At 39.6% G+C, this 20,319-nt stretch overlaps 1 protein-coding gene across 1 annotated transcript in view; it reads right to left on the reverse strand.

The window, feature by feature from the left end:
* Nucleotides 1-399: 399 nt before the first annotated feature.
* The window catches only part of Coq8 (ubiquinone biosynthesis protein COQ8, mitochondrial), a 47,605-nt gene continuing 27,685 nt past the window's right edge, over nt 400-20,319 (reverse strand). Inside the window, exons 6-9 of the mRNA XM_067155250.2 lie at nt 17,670-17,810; nt 12,435-12,637; nt 3,428-3,580; nt 400-2,134 (exon numbers count right to left, since the gene is read on the reverse strand). Of these exons, the coding sequence (XP_067011351.2) occupies nt 1,856-2,134; nt 3,428-3,580; nt 12,435-12,637; nt 17,670-17,810 (776 nt within the window). The 3' untranslated portion in view covers nt 400-1,855. The remainder of the gene's footprint in view (nt 2,135-3,427; nt 3,581-12,434; nt 12,638-17,669; nt 17,811-20,319) is intronic.

Raw genomic sequence — 20,319 nt, forward strand, 5'->3', positions numbered from 1 at the left:
ACATGCAAGTTTCGTTAAGGATCATATCTACCTGCACAAATTATAATTTAGAAATACAGTAAATACAGATAATTATGCTTCTTCAGCCATCTACCAACAAGAAGCAGTAGGCAGACGTTGCAGATAGATGACTGAAGCTATAGTTCATCCAAATCCGCTGTCCAGAGCCTTCCAGATAGCATCTCAAAGGTTCTCGATACTTCGTTATTTTCATATAGATAATAGAGAATCTTAACCAAAGTCAGTTAATCAGTCAGTCCCAAACACTGTGTGATTCGTATATATGCATAGATAGTTTTGCCGAGACAGCCATAGCCTATTATGTTATAACACTGACAGACTGCCTTCCTTGTGACTCTGGAAAACATACACAATTTGAAATACCACAGTGTAGTTTAGTGACCCATGGACTACATTGATTTTTATTTCTTATTTAATCACATTTTAATTCAAATAGTTACGGAGTATATGTGGTGTAATTTTGCAAATCCTGAACAAGTTGGACCATGGGTTACTGTTTTCTTGGACAGCAAACCACTATAATAATATTGTGCAGCTATTGCTGAGGTGAGTATAAAATGTTTTCTTTTCCAAATTACGCTTGATATATTTTCGGTGTGGGTGTATATCTCTAAGTTACTCTGAAGTCTGCTGCAGCCCTTGTAAGGCAGACCCTCCAGCAAGGGTGGGTGGCATTTGTCGTGTATGAGAATCTGCGTATTATTGTAGTGGAGGATAGTGCTGTGCATGGTAAGCGAGTTGGAGGGATGTTGGAGACAGTACAAACACCCAGTTCCCAAGCCAGGGGAATTAACCATGTAAGGTTAAAATTTCCGACCCGGCCGGGCATCGAACCCAGGGTCCTCTGAATCGAAGGCGACTATGCTGATCATTTAGCCAAGGAGCCAGATAGCAAACCGCTAATGATGACACAGAAATTCAAATATCTAGGATCTGCCGTCACTACTGATGTCACGTCAGATGCTGATGTTAAAAACCGTAGTGACACCTGGATTTCACTGATATTATTTGTTATTCCTATGAGTGGAGGATACAGGCGAAGTTCAACATCACATCAACGTCAGTTGAATGAAATGGCGTGAGCTAAGTTGAGTCGTGTGAAACTGAAGAGCAAGGTGTATCAATCTATCATCTGTCCTGCTCTTCTGCATGGCTCTGAATGTTGGACCAGGAAAAAGAAACATGATCAACAATTGCACGTGATGGAGATGTGAATGCGCAGTGACCAACTGGCATCACATTAAAGGATCGGCTCCAAAATGAACACGTGAGGAACATGCCCCTATCAGTGAGAAGCTTCAAGGGAAATGTAAGTAGTTTCGCTGGTAAGGTCATATAATGAGATGGAAAAAATCCCACCTCATACACTGTACCTCAGATGAGGAGGAACTGAAAAGAGGAAGAGGAAGGCCAAAGTTGACTTAAGAGATAGTCAGCTGGATGAAATGCTTTGCACTAAGTTGAGTCTATTGAATCCACCTTACAGAAAGAAGGGGCACTAAAAGATATAGTGGTAGAAATAAATGCATACAGTCACAGGACTAAACGTTCAGACCTCAACTAATTTTGGGAGTGCGTAACTGAAAGGCGGAGTTATGGCCAGGAAAAAAGTAGTAGTTATTTTTTTCAAAATCGCTGGCAAAGAGCATTGCAGACCCCTGATCTAGATGATGATGATGATATGCAGCGAAAGCTTTTGAAGCTTTTCAACCCGCTATTCTATGCTTCAAACCAGGTGACTCGTTCGTTCCCTGCCATTAATAGTTTTATCACAGACTCTTCATATGCACTACATGTGCTTTCTACTACAAATCAATCTACGGATGAGCCATGTTCAATAAGATGATCGATTGTAGCTGTCATAGGCCTCATCAAATATGACTCGACAGTTCACTTTGACATTGAGCTTGGCACACAGCAGAAACACACCTGACAATTTCCGATGTAGCGAATAGATTTCTTCAGGTGGAGGACACAGGCGGTGTTTTATCATGGTGGGTACGAGACCCTGTATGCGTCGTGTCATATCTTGACCACCAAAGTCGAAAGGTTTGTTCGTTCGGAAAACCTCACCTAGGATCATGACGGCATCCACATGGGCTTCTTCCATCAGCTGAAAATAAAAGAATCGAAAGGTTAATTCGATAGGAGAACAAGAGGATAACATTGCTATATCACTAGCACATGACAAAATTTCTCTACTGTAAACCTCAAGGATTGTGTCAAAGTCATAAAACAAGGAGGTATAAGGACCAGTAATCAAATACACACAGAACAGTCAAAACAAAACAAAAAACTCATCTGACTAAGATCAGGAAAATCTTTCTCAATACACAAAAACAGGACAACTAGGTTAATGACTCAAGGAAATAGTGGATCAGGAAGGAGACTATTTTGATATATATTTTAAAATCCTTCCTGTTCCGTACAATCATCAACATCATCATCATCATCTTCATCTCCTCCCTCTTCAAACCTTTTCCTCTTAAATCCCCTGCTTCCCTGTCTTTCCATCTTGTTTTTGGTCTTCCTCTCCTCCTTGACCCGATTTCCAACTCTTTTCCCCACGCAGTCCTCCCCTCATCTCTGCACATGCCCATGCCTGGTTTCATGAACCTTCTATCCTGTGGATCCCACTTTCATTGATCCTCTCATGTAATCATTCCTTATTCTACCATTTCTTGTAACTCCACTCATCCATCTTAATATTCCACTTCCATCTTTCTCTCTTGGGTTTTCGTGATCAGCCAAGTTTCTGCACTATAGAGCATTGCTGGACTCATCATAGTTTTGTAGAGCTTTCCTTTCATCCTGCAGCTGATCTTATCACACAGTACTCGACACCACCACCACCACCACCACCACCACCAGCTATGTATTGTATTTTTTGTTTTTAACCTCTGTTCAACACGATTGTGTTTTTCTCTTAGTCATGATGAACATTCTATATTTTTCACACTAGTTTTAAGCCTATTTGATTTTCTAAATGTAAATGTTGATTCTTAGGGTACCATATATTTTAAGGACACTAGGTTCGGGGCCCTGACCTAACTTTAGGCTAAGATTTATTTCGGCTGATGATGCTTTCGACAGTTAAGCGAAACATGTCCCATCTTACAACGCCTGTTGTAATATTTATTTCCTAAATATAAGGAAAGAAGTATTGGAAAGGTGGTGTAAACTATTATTCTTATTTTAATGTTCATAATCTGATGTTCAATACAGTCTACAATGTGATTTATTACTTGTAATAAATTTAATGTCGGAAACTATTCTACCTTACAGCCTGCTTCATCTACAAGCTATAGTTCCTTTTTATTTTTAAATTCTGGGCTCAAGTTCAAAAATATGAAAATAAAAAAATATTTAACTCTCAGTGCAGCTTTCAGATGAAGAGAATTCTTACCTTTGACTCGTAGCCTGTGAGGAAGCCAATATCACGAGATATCTTCAGTACTACATCTCTATCTCCATCAGCCGCTCCTTTAACAATTCGGATGTACTGGTCCATGAACTCCTTACTGTACGAGCGTGATGCTCCAAAGTCCAACAGTGCCAACTGGAAGAGGAAGTCATCAATCAAAATAACTGTGAAAATGACTACCTCATTTTTAAAAACTTCATACATGTACTCGTCTCAAGGTGGAAGTGAACTGCATGTACCAGTTTAACCACAAAAAAATGTACTTTAACCCTTTTTGATGTCAAGATGAAATGTAGTGGTTGCACTAAAAATGCCAAGACAACTTCAATGCAAATACATACACTAACGGTCGTATTGATGAACGTGACTTTGACTTCGACTTACGTAAGTTCGCTTAGTTGAGTTTCGTGGAAGTCTGTTTCATAGACGCAACTTTTGCAAAGTAGACTCTGGCGTAAGTAGACTTTCGTAAGTTACGATGTGAAGAATTAGATATGAAGTTGGCAATGAAAACAATGGAAGAGCAGTGTAGCATCTCTCATCACTCAATGTTTTTTCTTAATAAAGGGGTAGAAGAAGAAGAAATTCAGTTGTTTCCCGCGTTATAGATGGCATTGGATTCTAAACTCAATCCAATCCAGTTAATACAGTTAATTTTTATTTCTCGACGTTGGAAGGAAAGAAAAAATTGCCAGCCTTCAACAACTATGAAAGGGAGGTGTTACTAGAACTAGTGAAAGAGAAGAAAGATATAGCTGAAAACGAAATCAATAAACTTCATCTCGTGGTTGGCTATGCCCTGATAATTGAAACCACAGAACTCCAATATATAACATTGAAACGAAAAATCCCTTTCCTATTACAGAAAACCTCAGCATGGTTGCCACCTGGACTTATTATTGGTATATGGGTGCAATCAATAGCGCCAACCACTCCAGGCAATCGGGATCTTTTATACACACGTCGCGCATTATTTCGACATTCAGCTTCATTTGGGAACGAAACAAACTGTGGTCTCTTTTGGGCAGTCAGGATCCATATTCAATATTCTTTTGATTATTCTACATACTGAGGGCTGGCTTACGCCTCATAAATCAGCGGAATCAATTTGGAAGTTACCTGAAAACCATGGAAGTGTGAAAGACTATTGTACTTACCATAAGAATGCATTAATCTGTACTGATCATCCCTTAACCTAAATAGATAACACGATGAGTAGAAAGTGCAAAAACTTTGCACTATAGTAACAATAATTTTACTTTTACCTGTAGCATAACATCTTAACGACCGGGCAATTTGTCCGTGCGGTTAGGGGCGCGCTGCTGTGAGCTTGCGTCCGGGGTTCGAACCCCACTGTCGGCAGCCCTGAAGATGTTTTCCCGTGGTTTCCCATTTTCACACCAGGCAAATGCCGGGGGGCTGTACCTTAATTAAGGCCACGGCCGCTTCCTTCCCATTCCTTGGTCTTTCCTATCCCATCGTCACCATAAGACCTATCTGCGTCGATGTGACGTAAAGCTAAAAAAATCTTAACGAAATTAGCAACTGTATTATTGGAGGTATGGGTGATGCTTGATTATTATATTTCTGTAATTCGTTTTCAGACATCGTTAGTACATCTAATACTGAACGTTTCTCGAATCTATATCGTTTTTTGAACTCATTTTCTGTATTTAATTCAACTGGGTTCCGTGCATCTCTTTATAACACGCCGAGGATTAGGCACAACGTACTGAATAATTTCCTGGATCTCTTCAATTTCGTCTACAAAATTAACTACTCCTGCAATATTTGCCATTTTATTATTTTTCTGATCTCTTGAGTCTACTTAAGTATGGAACATCGGCGACTTGAAAGTAAAGTCGCCATCTCAGTTTACTTAACTCCAAGTAGCGATTATGAAATGGAAATGGCAACTTACCACCTTTTAAGTCTAGGTCTCATTCATGAATACGACCCTAAGGAAAAATATTCTCCTACTTACATTTTTTAAGTTAAATTCCTGTTTTTTTTTTTTTTTTAATATAGCTCACAGATGAATATAGAAAATGTGAGTGTAACTATTATTGCATCTTCATTTAAAAATATGAGAATTTAAAAAAAATCTAATCTGATCTAATTTTACTTTTATATTGTATTTTTGTCATGTTTATGATACCTTTTTGAAAATATTCAGTTAGTTTTGAATAATAAACTGAACTTTTATGCAATTATTAATAGTAATTTTTGAGAATTATGAATTTTAAAAAAAATTAAGCACATTCAGGTTAACCAAAGGCAGTATTAGGTGGATGATCAGTGTTACCTGTAACTTCTTCCCAATCACTGCCCGAACTATCAACAGACGAGGAAAGATCTGACTGTTCACGTTCACTATCGCAACTACTACTAGGAATTATGCCTACATGTGATTTTTTTTTTTTTTTTTTTTGCTAGTTGCTTTATGTCGCACCAACACAGATAGGTCTTATGGTGACGATGGGACAGGGAAGGGCTGGGAGTGGGAAGGAAGCGGCCATGGCCTTAATTAAGGTACAGCCCCAGCATTTGCCTGGTGAGAAAATGGGAAACCACGGAAAACCATTTTCAGGGCTGCCGACAGTGGGGTTCGAACCTACTATCTCCCGAATACTGGATACTGGCCGCACTTAAGCGACTGCAGCTATCGAGCTCGGTCCTAACTGTGTTAGAGCTACATTTGTCACATGGCATTGCCTAGGCAACGGACTTACCGAAATAACTCCGTTATCAGAAGATGGAAATTCATCATTGCCATAAATCACTTAATGTTAAAACATTGTGTGTTTAATCATCTTTCATATATTTATCCACCTTTACACTATTGGATGTAAATATACAAACATGTAAACAAGTGAGAAAACAAGCAAGGGACGTGAAGTGGCAGACTGCAGAGCTACCATGCACAGAATATGCAGTACAATCTTCAATCTTTCTGGCAGTATTACTTATACTGCCACTATGCAGCAGGAATTAAGGATAGAGGTAAAAAAGAAAGGTGGCTGACAGATTGGTCCCTGACATTTTTAACAGCAGCTCACAGGGCTGACAGATCAGCCATCTGGTACTATACGAGTCAAAGAAACATGTAAAACAGAATAATATATATATAATGTGAGCTATGGGCCATCTCCTGCAAGTTCAACCCCTTATTCGCATTGTGAGGACTCTCTATAGGAGTGATAGTAGGATGGAGAGCACCGTGAAATAGGGGATTGTCTACAGCAGCAATAATAGGGGTAGTGTGCCCCATGAACGTTGCGTTAACTCTAAAGGAACCTTCATAAGCAACGACTAAGGGACTCTCTTGAAGCTGATAGACCCAGTAAGCCAGTAAAGAATAAAGTACACACTTTCCAAGTCCAACTGTTAGCCATGATAGTTAAGGCATTAAGTTTCTATGATCTTACACCGTGGTTACCCGGGGATCCTTCTCTCCTTTTATGTTTGTCCTGAGTTCCTGATCTTTCGATGATGCTTGTTATTTAACTCTTATACTGCCAGGTAGCCAATCTATCAGCCATGCGAGCTGCTGCTAAAAATGCTGGGGGTCGATCTGTCGGCCACATTTTTCTTTCGCCTGTATCCTCAATTATTGCTGTACGATGGCAGCATCAGTAATACCGCCAGAAAGACTGAAGCTTTCACTCTCTGAACATATCAATAACATATGATCTTGATATCAGTGAAGTTTTATAAAAGCTTTCTTTCAACACATTGTATGTTACACGCGTGGTAGGCCTGCACTCCACCGTTTTGTAATCACTTGCTTTGTTTATACGTTTTTACTTCCAATAGTGTAAAGATGGATGAGTATATGAAAGATGATTAAAATATGCAATGTCTTAACATTAAGTGATTCATTCGAGAATAATTTATTGACTGACAAGTGTTCAAAGTAAAGAAGAGGTTATTGTGTATTTAAGCTGCGTGTGCAGAATTTTCAAAAAGTACTATCAAGAATTGTGTAAAATTTTAGTCATTTATTCAAAATTAGGTGAATATTCTCACAAAGGTATCATACCCATGATAAAAGTACACCATAAATGTAAAAATTAGGTCAAATTTTGAAATTTAATTTTTTCAAAAAATAATAAAAAATTAGTACACTTTTAAATAAAGAAAATGAAACTCTCTTGCAATTACAGTCACACTCACATGTTCTCTATTCACCTGTGTGTCATGGTAAAAATGTGAGGAGAATGTGTTTCCTTAGTGTATGCTTTTCATTAAAATTCTCTTGGCATTCTTAGCACAACCACTACATTACAGTCTGGCATCAAAAGGGTTAAATGGGCCTAACATTTAGGTCATCGACCCCCACAATCTTTTACCACCTGTAATTGTCTTATGTTTCTTCCCTTTTGCTATAATTATCCGTTTTTCTTCTTATCTTACACTTTCCACATCTAGTTTGAAGATATTTGTGAAGATGGCCCCTCAGTGAGTGTTGATGCCCACCCTTCTGATGAAGCAGAAATGAGCTCCTCCGGGATTGATAAGAGATGGATGTAGAAGAACTAGGATTGAGGGGGGAGCCTATTTATCTAAAGATTACAGTGTATGAAGATGTAGAGGCTGTCCTTTTGTCCTCTGTTGCTCCCTTTTCCCACATGTATTCATCCTATTTTGTGCTCCTTTTCTTGTTCCTATCTTTCTACAGGAGAGTTGAAATTAATATGTAATTACTGTAAGTGTGGAAGAATATTCCATCACTTGATATGATAAGCTTTTGAACTTTTGCCATGTCAAGAAAACAAGAAAAAATTCTTTACGTTTCGCAGAGAAATTTTCTCCGCGTCTTCAGAAGAAAATCTCGACTGTTTACAAGGAAGACTTCTCCAATAATGAAGGTTTGAATTTAACACATTGCTGACTGGATGCTCCTCACACTGACCATCCCCTGTGCCTGGCAATTTCCTGAGCAACTTAATGCAAAAAAACGCATGCATAGAATCAAATGATCCTGGCCTAGCTAACAGTGTACTGATCATTGGAAACCTTCTGAAGGAGTCCTAATAATGTTTTCTGGTGTGATAAGTTCTGTAGCAATGACCTCGGTGAAGGGGCGTACAACAACTTATACAGATTTCACATTCACTTTCATCAGAAGAGCTTTCAATATTGAACTCACATTCTTCAACGTTACTTGGGCATTCCGAATAATTATTCACGTACAGTTCGATAATATTTCGTCCTGATCTAAACGTGCGGTCAGTCTGGGAAATGCCATCATACCCACCACGACTCCTTGAACGACGTAAACATGAGGTCGGAAAACTAAGAAACTGAAGCATAAAATAAAAGAAAACTAAAGTAGCATGGGATAAACAAAACCTTCAACAATAAGATGCTATCAACCCTGACCACCAGCTAGTTTCAGAAGTTTCAAGAGATATCACCGAATATACAAGTCTCGTGAACACAAGTTAACTCAGGACCCGTCCACAACGGTCGGCCAGCCAAACACAAGTAGACTCAGGTCCCACCCATAATGTGTTAAGAATGCTTTCCCGTTGGTCTATAGTAAGTGGTACTCTCATTTATTACAAAGTAACAGCATCAGATAAATCAAGGACAAATGTCGTAGAAGAAATAAATAGAAATAAAAATAATAAAAGAAAGTGCAAAAAGTGAATTTTACCTCATTTTCTTGACACGGCAAAAGCCAGGCTTATTATCATGTCTAAAGTCATGGACCCTGGAAGTATCAATATAAACATTCCATCAATTATTCATCATAAGCAACTACTTTTATTCTTGTTGTAGGTAAACCTTGTAATAGGTTCTGTAATGACAAAAATAATAACGACAATAACACGTGGCCTCCATAGACACCCACTTCCCAAGCAGTGGGGCTTGAAAATGCTCCGTTATCTACCTCTACAATGACAAACATAGTTCTGTTATAAAGAGAGTTTTACATCTTACATGTCTCATAAACAAAGGGACCTGGTTTCATATTTTTTATCTTTAAAAAAAAATTTTTTTTTTTTTTTACAATTTACTTTATGCATAAAATCTCAAGGATAATTTGAAAAAAAACAACTATTCAATACTTTCCACATTTAATGTGATCTGAATCTACATGAATTTATGTAAACTTATCAGGTACATGTTTCACCCATTATTTGGGCATCTTCAGCCTGCTGACAACCTTCAGGTCAAGATCTGGGACCTTATTTAACCATATATAGTATAAAATATGAATGTTAATAATCTCTTAAGACTAACATGCCAGGATAATTTTAAAAATTAAACAAATTAAATGGGAACAAAAATTTAAAAAAATAAAAATATTTATTCAACAGAGGCATTTGAAAATGAATAAAAAGTAAATCAAAAATTATTTTTGTAAACCGGAAAGGACACACACTCATCAAAAGGAAACTAAGTTCCCTGAGAAATAGAACACTTGAAATGTATATGTCCTTGATTAATCCACTCTGACACATAAAGCAAATGACAAGTTTAGCAGTACTCTTGTCATAAGATATAATTATTTTCACGAGAGTTTAATCCTGATGTAAACATGGTATGTTTACGCCAATGTCAAAGAAAGAGTTGTGATTTGCTGAGCATGTAGTACCGACCTCCACCCCGTCAACATTTCATGTTTCGACGTGCAGTGCTGCACATCGCATATGACAACAGTGCGAAGATCTGAACTTCTGAATAAATGACTAAACATGGATTCTGTTCACTTAGTTTATTGAACACATTCATAATACACTGTCTATGGTCACTTCTGAGCAGTTTTCCTCTGTTGTGCTTCACTACAAGTGATGGTCCTACCTCTTGCTCCATCTCTCTTACTATGAATACTGACTCACTGACTGCTGCAAGATGCAACACCTTATCTTCACACTGTACAGCCTGGGACTTTCCCCCACTACAAGAACACTTCCTGTATTACACCATGCCTTGTGCCTTCATTTCTCGTTATTTAATCACTTATATATATATATATATATATACACACACACCAGTATACATGATAACCCTATTTTAATTTGATTACGTATTCTTCCAAACTCTCTAAATGAAATAATATAAAATTAATGCGACGTATTACTTTTCTTCGAGCTCGCATACAGTCGAGTGAGTGTGACGATTGCTTCTCCAATGAACTATGTCTATGTCCACGTACAAAGGCAAGGTGTTCCGCCTATTTGTTTACATCAGGATTAATCTCTTGTGAAAAGAAGTATAGTACGAGTTTGAGAGCCTCCTGCAGACCGAGGTTCCGTCTTAGGCCAGAGGTATTGGTGCATTCTGTGAGGATATGGGTCATGGTGAATTCAACATCATAAGACCACATTGGGACATCTTCCCTCCTTAGGAGATAACCATGCGTAGATCTTCTATGACCTATCCTCAGCCTACACAAAACTATGACCTCTCTCCGCAAGGAAAGAGGACTGCCACATGGCAGTTATCTTCTTAATTGCTCTCAGCTTGTTGGGAGTTCAGATATCTAGCCATTCTGATTCCCAGGACGCCAAGTTGGTACAACGTAGCTGAGAACAAATATCCCTAGCAAGTAAGTGGCAAAAGTACCGCTTCTTTTGAAACTTGATCTGCAACTTCATTCTCTAAGTGGATGGAGGTCAATGATGATCCACAGCCTAATCCAGGAGCTCCACGGATAAGGTTGACGGAGGAGGGAGAAAAAGAAGCAGCGTATTATTAGCGAAGCCAAAGCTTAAATTCAATAACACCTTGCCAGTACTATGTAAATGTCACAGCACTACACTTAGAGAATAATACTGTTGGCAACACTTATATTCTCCATCAAAATATCATCATCATCATCATATGCAGTTTCCAGCTGTTGGCCAGGTCTGCTTGGAACATAAGCCTCTCCCTCTTGTCTTCCCATCACTTCTCCCTCGTCACTCTTGTCCAGTCCTCTCTTCTTTTCTGTACACACACTTCCACTCCTTTTATCCACCTGTTTATTGGTCTTCCTCTTGGTTATTTTTCCTGTTATCTCAATTTCACGCATCCTCCTCTATCATTCTCTTCATCTGTCCTTGCTATCTAAGTCTAGATGCCTCTATCCTGTTCTGCAGTGGCTCTTATTTTACTATATCTCTAACCTTCTCGTTTCTCATCTTATCCATTCTTGTCACTCCTATCCTGCTTCTCAGACATTTCATTTCACTTGTCTGTATTCAGTTACGGCTCTCTGCCTCATTACCCAAGTTTCTGCAGCATATGTCAGAATAGGTACATAGTACATCCCGTATATCACTCTTTTGCTTCTCTGAGGGACATCCTTGCTCCAAATCAGGCTTCTGACACTTCTCAGAAATGCTCCTGCTTGTCTTCCAAGCTCAATTATTTCCTTATCATGTCTTGTACTTTCCTCTATGATACTTCCCAAGTACTTGAAACACTCTACCTTCCTAAGCTGTTCCCCTCCAAGCATCATCCCTCTGCCAGGCTGAGTGGCTCAGACGGTTGAGGCGCTGGCCTTCTGACCCCAACTTGGCAGGTTCGATCTTGGCTCAGTCTGGTGATATTTGAAGGTGTTCAAATATGTCAGCCTCGTGTCGGTAGATTTACCAGCACGTAAAAGAACTCCTGTGGGACTAAATTCCAGCAACTTGGCATCTCCGAAAACCGTAAAAGTAGTTAGTGGGCGTAAAGCAAATGGCATTATCATCATTCATTATCTCTCTCGTAGGTCTCGCCCTCTTTCTAGTTGTGATCATAATCTTGCTCCTTTTTGGCATTAAATTTCACTGCATATTGTTTCATCTCTTCTTCCCATGCATATAACTGTTTCATAATTAAGAATTTACACTAAAAGCGACAAGTGGATTGTTCACAGCATTCAAGTGAAACATATCTCATCTCCAAAATATCACTATACTTTATGCAGGGAAAGTTCTTAAATATTTACCAAACATGAGCATACTTTAAACAAGTACCCACTTTCCAAAAGTGAAATGAAAACACATACCTTTCTGGTTTCCGGATTGTACAGAAAATTGCTCCAGTTGGGATCTGTTTGCATGTAACGGAACTCAAACAATTCACGCAGAACCAGCTGCATGATTAGTCGACAGATATGTTCACGGTTATCGTAGTCCAGATCAGCAACTTTGTCTACAGGAATTCCTTCCATTAATTCTGTAGTGAAGATCTGTTTCGTGCTTAATTCATCTGAGAAAGAGATAAGATGAAGAGTTGTGCATCAGAAAGCTATTTTTTAATTTTGTTTTTGCTATTTTGCTTTACGTCGCACCGACACAGATAGGTCTTATGGCGACGATGGGATAGGAAAGGCCGAGGAATGGAAAGGAAGTGGCTGTGGCCTTAATTAAGGTACAGCCCTGGCATTTGCCTGGTGTGAAAATGGGAAACCACGGAAAACCATCTTCAGGGCTGCCGACAGTGGGGTTCGAACCCACTATCTCCCGGATGCGAGCTCACAGCTGCGCGCTCCTAACCGTATGGCCAACTCGCCTGGTGCATCAGAATGAACATCATGTAGGTACTAGGTGGGAAGGACAAACAAATGTCAAATTAAACCATATATATAAAGAGATAGGAACATGAAAAGGAACACATACTAGGACGAACATACTGCAATAGGTGGTATGCATAGAAACAGAAACAATTGCTCTTCCTGCAAAAATTACAGAAAATGTATCAAAAGTTCCAGACAGTATGAATAAAACTCAAGAGCAATAGCTTTTACTGTTGCAAAGGCTAGGTCATGTCGGCCATATGAAGCAGTTGCTACTGCCAAAAGCAATTGCTCAATATTCGATGCATAATGACACGAGGCAATCGCTTTTAATTAAGTGTGCCCTAGTCCAACAAGTTACAATTTGCAAAGCATCGCACTGACACAGATAGGTTTTATGGCGACAATGGGATAGGAAATGGCTAGGAGGGGGAAGGAAGCAACTGTGGTGTGAAAATGGGAAATCATAGAAAACCATCTTCAGGTCTTCCAACAGTGGGGTTTGAACCCATTATCTCCTGAACGCAAGCTGGGCAAAAAATTGTAATAATAATGTTATTTGTTTTTACGTCCCACTAACTACCATTTGGACAGTTTTCAGAGACACCGAGGTGCCGGAATTTAATCCTGCAGGAGTTCTTTTATGTACCAGTAAATCTACCGACACGCGGCTGACATATTTTAGCACCTTCAAATACCACCAGACTGAGTGAGGATCGAACCTGCCAAGTTGGGGTCAGAAGACCAGCGCCAAAACCGTCTAAATCACAAACGATTGTACGACACAAAAAAAGGTAGGATTTTTTCAATATTTCATAGAAGAAAAATGTACAAACCAAGAAAAGAACTGATGAACATGATTTCAGAAAATTTTACAGGTTCAACACTTTGTGGGCAGGAAAAAAACACACACACACACGCACACACTCTCTCTCTCCCTCTCTCACTCGCATGTTCATAAAAACCAGAACACCTTGAAAGACTAGAGGTAGGAAGTTCATATTCACAGGACATGTGCATTAGTATGTTCTGAAGACATGATTAGCTTCAAACCATGTCGGCCCTCAGGTTCAAGGTCCACATCGATATCTCGGCACACCACCACCGACTGGTAAAATGTGCTTGCGGCGCTCGTTGTCGCTATAAACCAAAAGCGATGGATCAGTGTTACTTGAGCAGATGTATGCGAGAACTGTACCATCAAATGAGTGAGTTTGAAAGAGGGCGCATTATTAGCATGAGAGAACGTGATACATCCATCCACGAAATTGCTGCTCATATGGGACAAAGTGTGTCGGCAGTGTAACGAGTGTGTACAGAATGGTTCACAGAAGGCCGTAGAACACAACGAGATGGGTCTGGTCGCACCACCCAGATCCCCTCCCCGAGAAGTTCGACACCTCATCTGAATGGCATTGCAGGACAGATCTGCGTCCTCCTTGGCTCTGGCGCAACAGTGGAATACATTATACACTATCAGGAGTAACAGTCTGTCGCCATTTATTACGGCCTGGATTACTGGCGTGTCATCCACTTCTCTGCCTACCTTTGACGCATAAACATGCTAGACTGAAATGGTGTATGGAACAACATCATTGGAAACGGGAATGGCAGCAGACAGTGTTTTCGGATGAATCCATGTTCTGTTTGTTTGAAAATGATGGCTACATTTTGGTTTGCTGCAGACAGGGAGGGAGGCATCACATTGACTGCATTCACACAAGATATACAGCGCCAATTCAACGCCTTATGGTGTGGGGTGCTATTGGGTACAACCATAAATCACAGTTGGTGTGTGTCCAGGGCACTGTGACCAGTTTGACCTACATGAATGACATCCTGCGACCCATAGCCATATCCTTTCTCCACGACACGCCAGACACCATATTTCAGCAGGAAAATGCGCGACCACATGTTGCTGCACTAAAACGTGCCTTCTTGTTGTCACAGGATGTCAGACTGTTGCCCTGGGCCGCCTGATCACCGGACTTATTGCCAATCGAAAATGTGTGGGATACAGTGAAACGACGAGTGCAGCGCTGTGACCCAATGCCAATCACCAAAGATAAACTGTGGAACCAGGTGAATGCAGCATGGATGGCTGTATGCCATTCGTGCCTTATATGCGTCAATGCCATCACACATGGAATAAATTATCAGTGCCCATGGAGGACCCAGTGCCTACTAGGCAACAGAACACATGCTGATCCTACGTGACTGAAATGCTAATCGTTTCTGCAGAACATACTAATGAACATGTCTTGTGAATATGAACTTCCTATCTCTAGTCTTTCAAGGTGTTCTGTTTTTTATGAACATGATTGTATACAGTATATATATACATGCTCTACTTTTCTTTCTCACCAGGCGGAAACATATATTTATGTTCCATTCGAATTCCACAGCTTTGCTAGCCAAGGGAGTACACAAATATGCTCACAGATGGCAAGAGCTGTTCCTTCAGTTCTACTGATGAGGGAAATCCTCTGAGCATCTTATAAAGTTTCTTCTCCTGTTAGTGGGAATTGTGTAACACACACATTGCGTGACACAGCTTTTTCATGCGTGTACTTACATTAGTGATACCGAAATAGTGACAATATTGTATTATACAAAGAAGTGTTGGATTTTAATTTATGCGACTCTGAAGACAAATTCTTTCTCCAGCTCATCTGAGAGCAACAACCACATAAGTGACATTGGCACCAACAGAGTGGATGGGACGTAAGTAATAACAGTCCTGGAACTACGACAATTATTCCCGTTAGTAGTATTGATCAAAGCTTGTTAAACACACCCTGTAGAATATTCATTTTTATCTATATTATTTGTGTGATGCATGGGTTCAACTGCCATGACTATTCTCTGACCAATGTTGAAACTTTCTGATGAACAAAGACATAAAATGAAACCAAAACATCACTGAAAATAGCTTTTAGTACATTTATTTCATAACAGTGGACTAATGTGTACCGGGCGGAGTAGCCGGGCTACAGCTATGGAGTCAAGCTCTGTATTCGGTAGACGTGCGAGTTTGATCCCCACTGTCCCTAGTCATACCACTCATCCAGTTTTTAGTCAGAAATAAAAGAATAAGGGTAATTTCATTATTTGTCTGGTACAGAGAAAGAAAACCTCTGTAGATATCTTGTTTTACAGAATAATATGAGTTAAAACGAGTCAAACTTTCAGGACTTCATATTAAATTAGTATACAAATATACTATACGTCTTTTCACGAGAGTTTAATCCTGATGTAAACATGGTATGTCCACACCTCCGCCAAAGAAAGAGTTGTGATTTGCTGAGCATGTAGTACCGACCTCCACCACGGCAATGTTTCATGTTCGGACGTACAGGGCTGCTCATCACATACGACAACAGTGGGAAGATCTGAACTTCTGAATAAACGACTAAACCTGGATTCTGTTCACTTAGTTTATTGAACACATTCACGATGCACTGCCTATGGTCACTTCTGAGCAGTTTTCCTCTTTTGTGCTTCACTACATGCAATGATCCTACCTCTTGCTCCATTTCTCTCACTATGAATACTGACAATGACTGCTGCTACAAGATGCAACACCTTATCTCCACGCTGTACAGCCTGAAACTTTCCCTCACTGCAAGAAGACTTCCTGTATTACATCATGCCTTGTGCCTTCATTTCTTGTTATTTAATCATTATTTTATTAAAACAAAACCATATATATACCGGTATATATGACACCATATTTTAATTTGATTACGTACTCTTCCAATCTCTCTAAATGTAATAAACTAAATTATAATAAAATTAATGAGACGTACTACTTTTCTTCAAGCTCACATACAGTCGAGTGAGTGCAATGGTTGCTCTCCAATCAATACGTCCATGTCCACGTGCATAGGTAAGTTGTTCCGCCTATTTGTTTACATCAGGATTAAACTCTCGCGAAAAGCGGTTTAGGGTTGCAACTTCAATAGAAGCAACTATATATTTACTACTAAGACATAAGTGACACCTGTGTGAAATGTCTACAGTCCTTCAATGTAGTCACCAGCATTGTCTACAACTTGCTGCCAGCAATGTGGAAGTTGCACTATCCCTGTAGCAGCCCCTCTTCTGCTGATGTCTCTGCTGGAGCAATCTACAGCCTGCACGAACAGTCCACATAATCCTGTCTCATCACGTAACTCATGTACCGTCTGATGTTGATCTATGTCTAATAGCGCGACAATAGCCTACACTTCCTCTTCACTGGCACTAGGGTGACCAGGCCAAGGCATGTCTGCCACACTTTTTCATTCCTGATTACAAGCTCTAACACAAATATCCACTGATCTGTATGGTAACACTGCTTCCCCATATGTCTCGTGAAGACTTTCATGACACTGTCTTGCTGTGCGGCCACGGACATATTGAATTTTCAGCCAACTAATTTATGAACATGGCAACTATACAACAACAGTTTTGAGTACCAGCTCACACAAGACTGACTTGTTCTCACCACAGCACGTTCATATTGTAAGGGAGAACCCATTTACTGTGAGGTAACATGTGATAGCAGTGATAATAATTAATTCCATTTCATTTCGCATTCACAGTAGTGATGCCACTCTTAAAGTTCCAACCCATATAGAAAAAGACAGGAAATATGAAAGTAGTATGTGATAATATTGTATTAATCTTCCAGTTTAAGTTTGTCTTTGTCTTTCCTGAAGTGACACTAATTTTAACATTTACCTATGACTCGAGGAACAAGGTAGTCAGGATAGGGCTTCAACAGCTCGCTAAATTTCTTTGTGCATTCAGCTTCTCGATGGTAATCCACTTCCCACGACAGTTCCCTTTTGGCAACTTCCACGAGGTTATCGATGAAGAAACCTGTAAGAAAAGAAAGTACATGGTGTTGAGAATGCTGGAATAAAAGCGAACAATATGCTACCTCACTCTCCTTCGCAATCAAGACTAAGGTGGTTAAAAACGATCCAGAATGGTATATTTAGAAGAAACCTGGATTGCAACACAGTTAAGGAGAAACAGTGGTGGTTAGATATAGGACGATGGAAAAGTGCCATAAACATCCCAACCCGACAGGAGCTGGACGATGGTGATGATGATCTTTTCTGATTATATAAAGTTACGCCCCAGAATTTCACACCTGACATCACTTTGATAATATCTGGGCTTGTAGGTTGTGGTTCAGAGGGGTTTTAAGCTCTGAACGTTTCACTGAAAACTGCATACGTCATTTTCAATGAATGATTGCCTCTAAATTCTAAGAAGGTCAGTAATGGACTGGAAATGTGCTTGTCCATCAAAAGACATTACATTCCATGTCACTGTTGTTGGAATGTTGAAGATGGAGGTAATCGACAAAATTAAATTAACTCAGCCATAGGAACCATCCAGTAGAATTCCACGTTCACTGTTAAGACAGCAGCATAATTAGAATGTAGAAATTGGTAGGCAAGCTGCCCAGATGGCACCACTTCAGAAAATCTGCAGGTCAGTAGAAGAGGACATTATTATTATTATTATTATTATTATTATTATTATTATTATTATTATTATTATTATTACTACTATCATATCACTCTCTTTTTCTATACATTATGCTACTCACAGTTTTTAATATGATTCATTAATTGATTGTCCGGCTCCATGGCTAAATGGTTAGCGTGCTGGCCTTTGGCCACAGGGGTCTGGGTTCGATTCCCGGCAAGGTTGGGAATTTTAACCATAATTGGTTAATTCCGCTGGCACGGGGAATGGGTGAATGTGTCATCCTCATCATCATTTCGTCCTCATTACGACGCGCAGGTCGCCTACGGGAGTCAAATCAAAAGACCTGCACCTGGCAAGCCGAAGTCCCTGGACACATCCCGCCATTAAAAGCCATACGCCATTTCATTAATTGATTCACGATAGACAACCACCCGGTAGTGGCAGATGGGTACAGTTCCAGTCCACTACTGAACTCTACAGATATTAGAGTCCATGAATCACTGTAAATGACAAACAGTTTCTGGTAAAACATCAGAAGCTTGAAACTCATCATCAGGGTCAATGGTCAAGACTAGCAAACTAGCTGCTTCCAATAATTAAAAACAATTACATCTTTGTTTTTCCATCAAATGTGTATTCAAGCACTTCAATACCAGCAAAAAATTATCCGATCGAACAGATTCAATATAGTAGGATTACATACCTCTTATCATCAAGATGGCATACTAAGAGTAAAACATTTTAGGAACAAGTGCTCTTCATATGGCTGATTGCTAATTTTAATGGAACTTTTCACAATCAAGACAACAAATTTTAATATGACTACTTTTTATAAAAGTTCTCTTCAGTGTTATGTCTTACTGACTAAAGTGGATAAAAGGTAGAATCTACCTAGTAGAATCTAGTGCCTAGGCTTAGCCAGATAAAAGTTCTCTTCAGTGTTATGTCTTACTGACTAAAGTGGATAAAAGGTAGAATCTACCTAGTAGAATCTAGTGCCTAGGCTTAGCCAGATAAATACGGCTATAGACAGCTGAATACCCTTCCTTGCTCCACAGCTACTTAAAGAATACTGTTGTCTTATCTTAACATACAAGATTAACATCTTTAACAGTCTAGCTACTTTACTTTTTTTCTTATCCTCCAATAGGAGTGTTCAAGGAAACACATTTCTACTTCATTATAAAGATTGAGCTAGCTGCCTCTGTGGATCCGTGGTAGAGTGTCGGCCTCCGGATCCCAAGAAAGCGGGTTCAAACCCGGCAGAGGTAGTCGGATTTTTAAAGGGCGGAAAAAAGTCCGTTCGACACTCCATGTCGTACGATGTCGGCATGTAAAAGATCTCTGGTGATACATTTGGTATTTACCCGACAAAATTAATTAAATCTCAGCCATAGACGCCCAAGAGAGATCCGGTTTACTCTAGGTCCGCTAGATGGCAGACAGAGTAAGCCGGAACGTCGAAATTGACGAGCAGACAGCCAGATGGCGTCAAATCGAAATGTCTGCAAACGGTAGCTGAGGCCATGCGATTATTATTATTATTATTATTATTATTAAGATTGAGCTATTTATCGCTCCACCCTCAACAGGTTTTGGGTGCATTGACTCAGCGCTCCGGAGAGTGTAATCTTGTGAACTTGTGACACGCAGCTTGATACTACGGTTTTAACCAAGAACATTCTTATAATTTTATGTTAGACAAACACCTACATTGATATCCTCTTTTACGATTTGTAAGAACAATCAGGATCCTGATTATTCACCTTACAGGTTTGAGTTTGAGGCTGACGATGCCCTACAAATGGGTGAAACATGTCCCTTGTTACCTTTTATGATAAGATTTAATTCTTAATTTACTAGATCTCTTTGTACTGAATAGGTG

Source organism: Anabrus simplex, chromosome 11, assembly GCF_040414725.1.
Source record: "Anabrus simplex isolate iqAnaSimp1 chromosome 11, ASM4041472v1, whole genome shotgun sequence".
NCBI classification, from domain to species: Eukaryota; Metazoa; Arthropoda; class Insecta; order Orthoptera; family Tettigoniidae; genus Anabrus; species Anabrus simplex.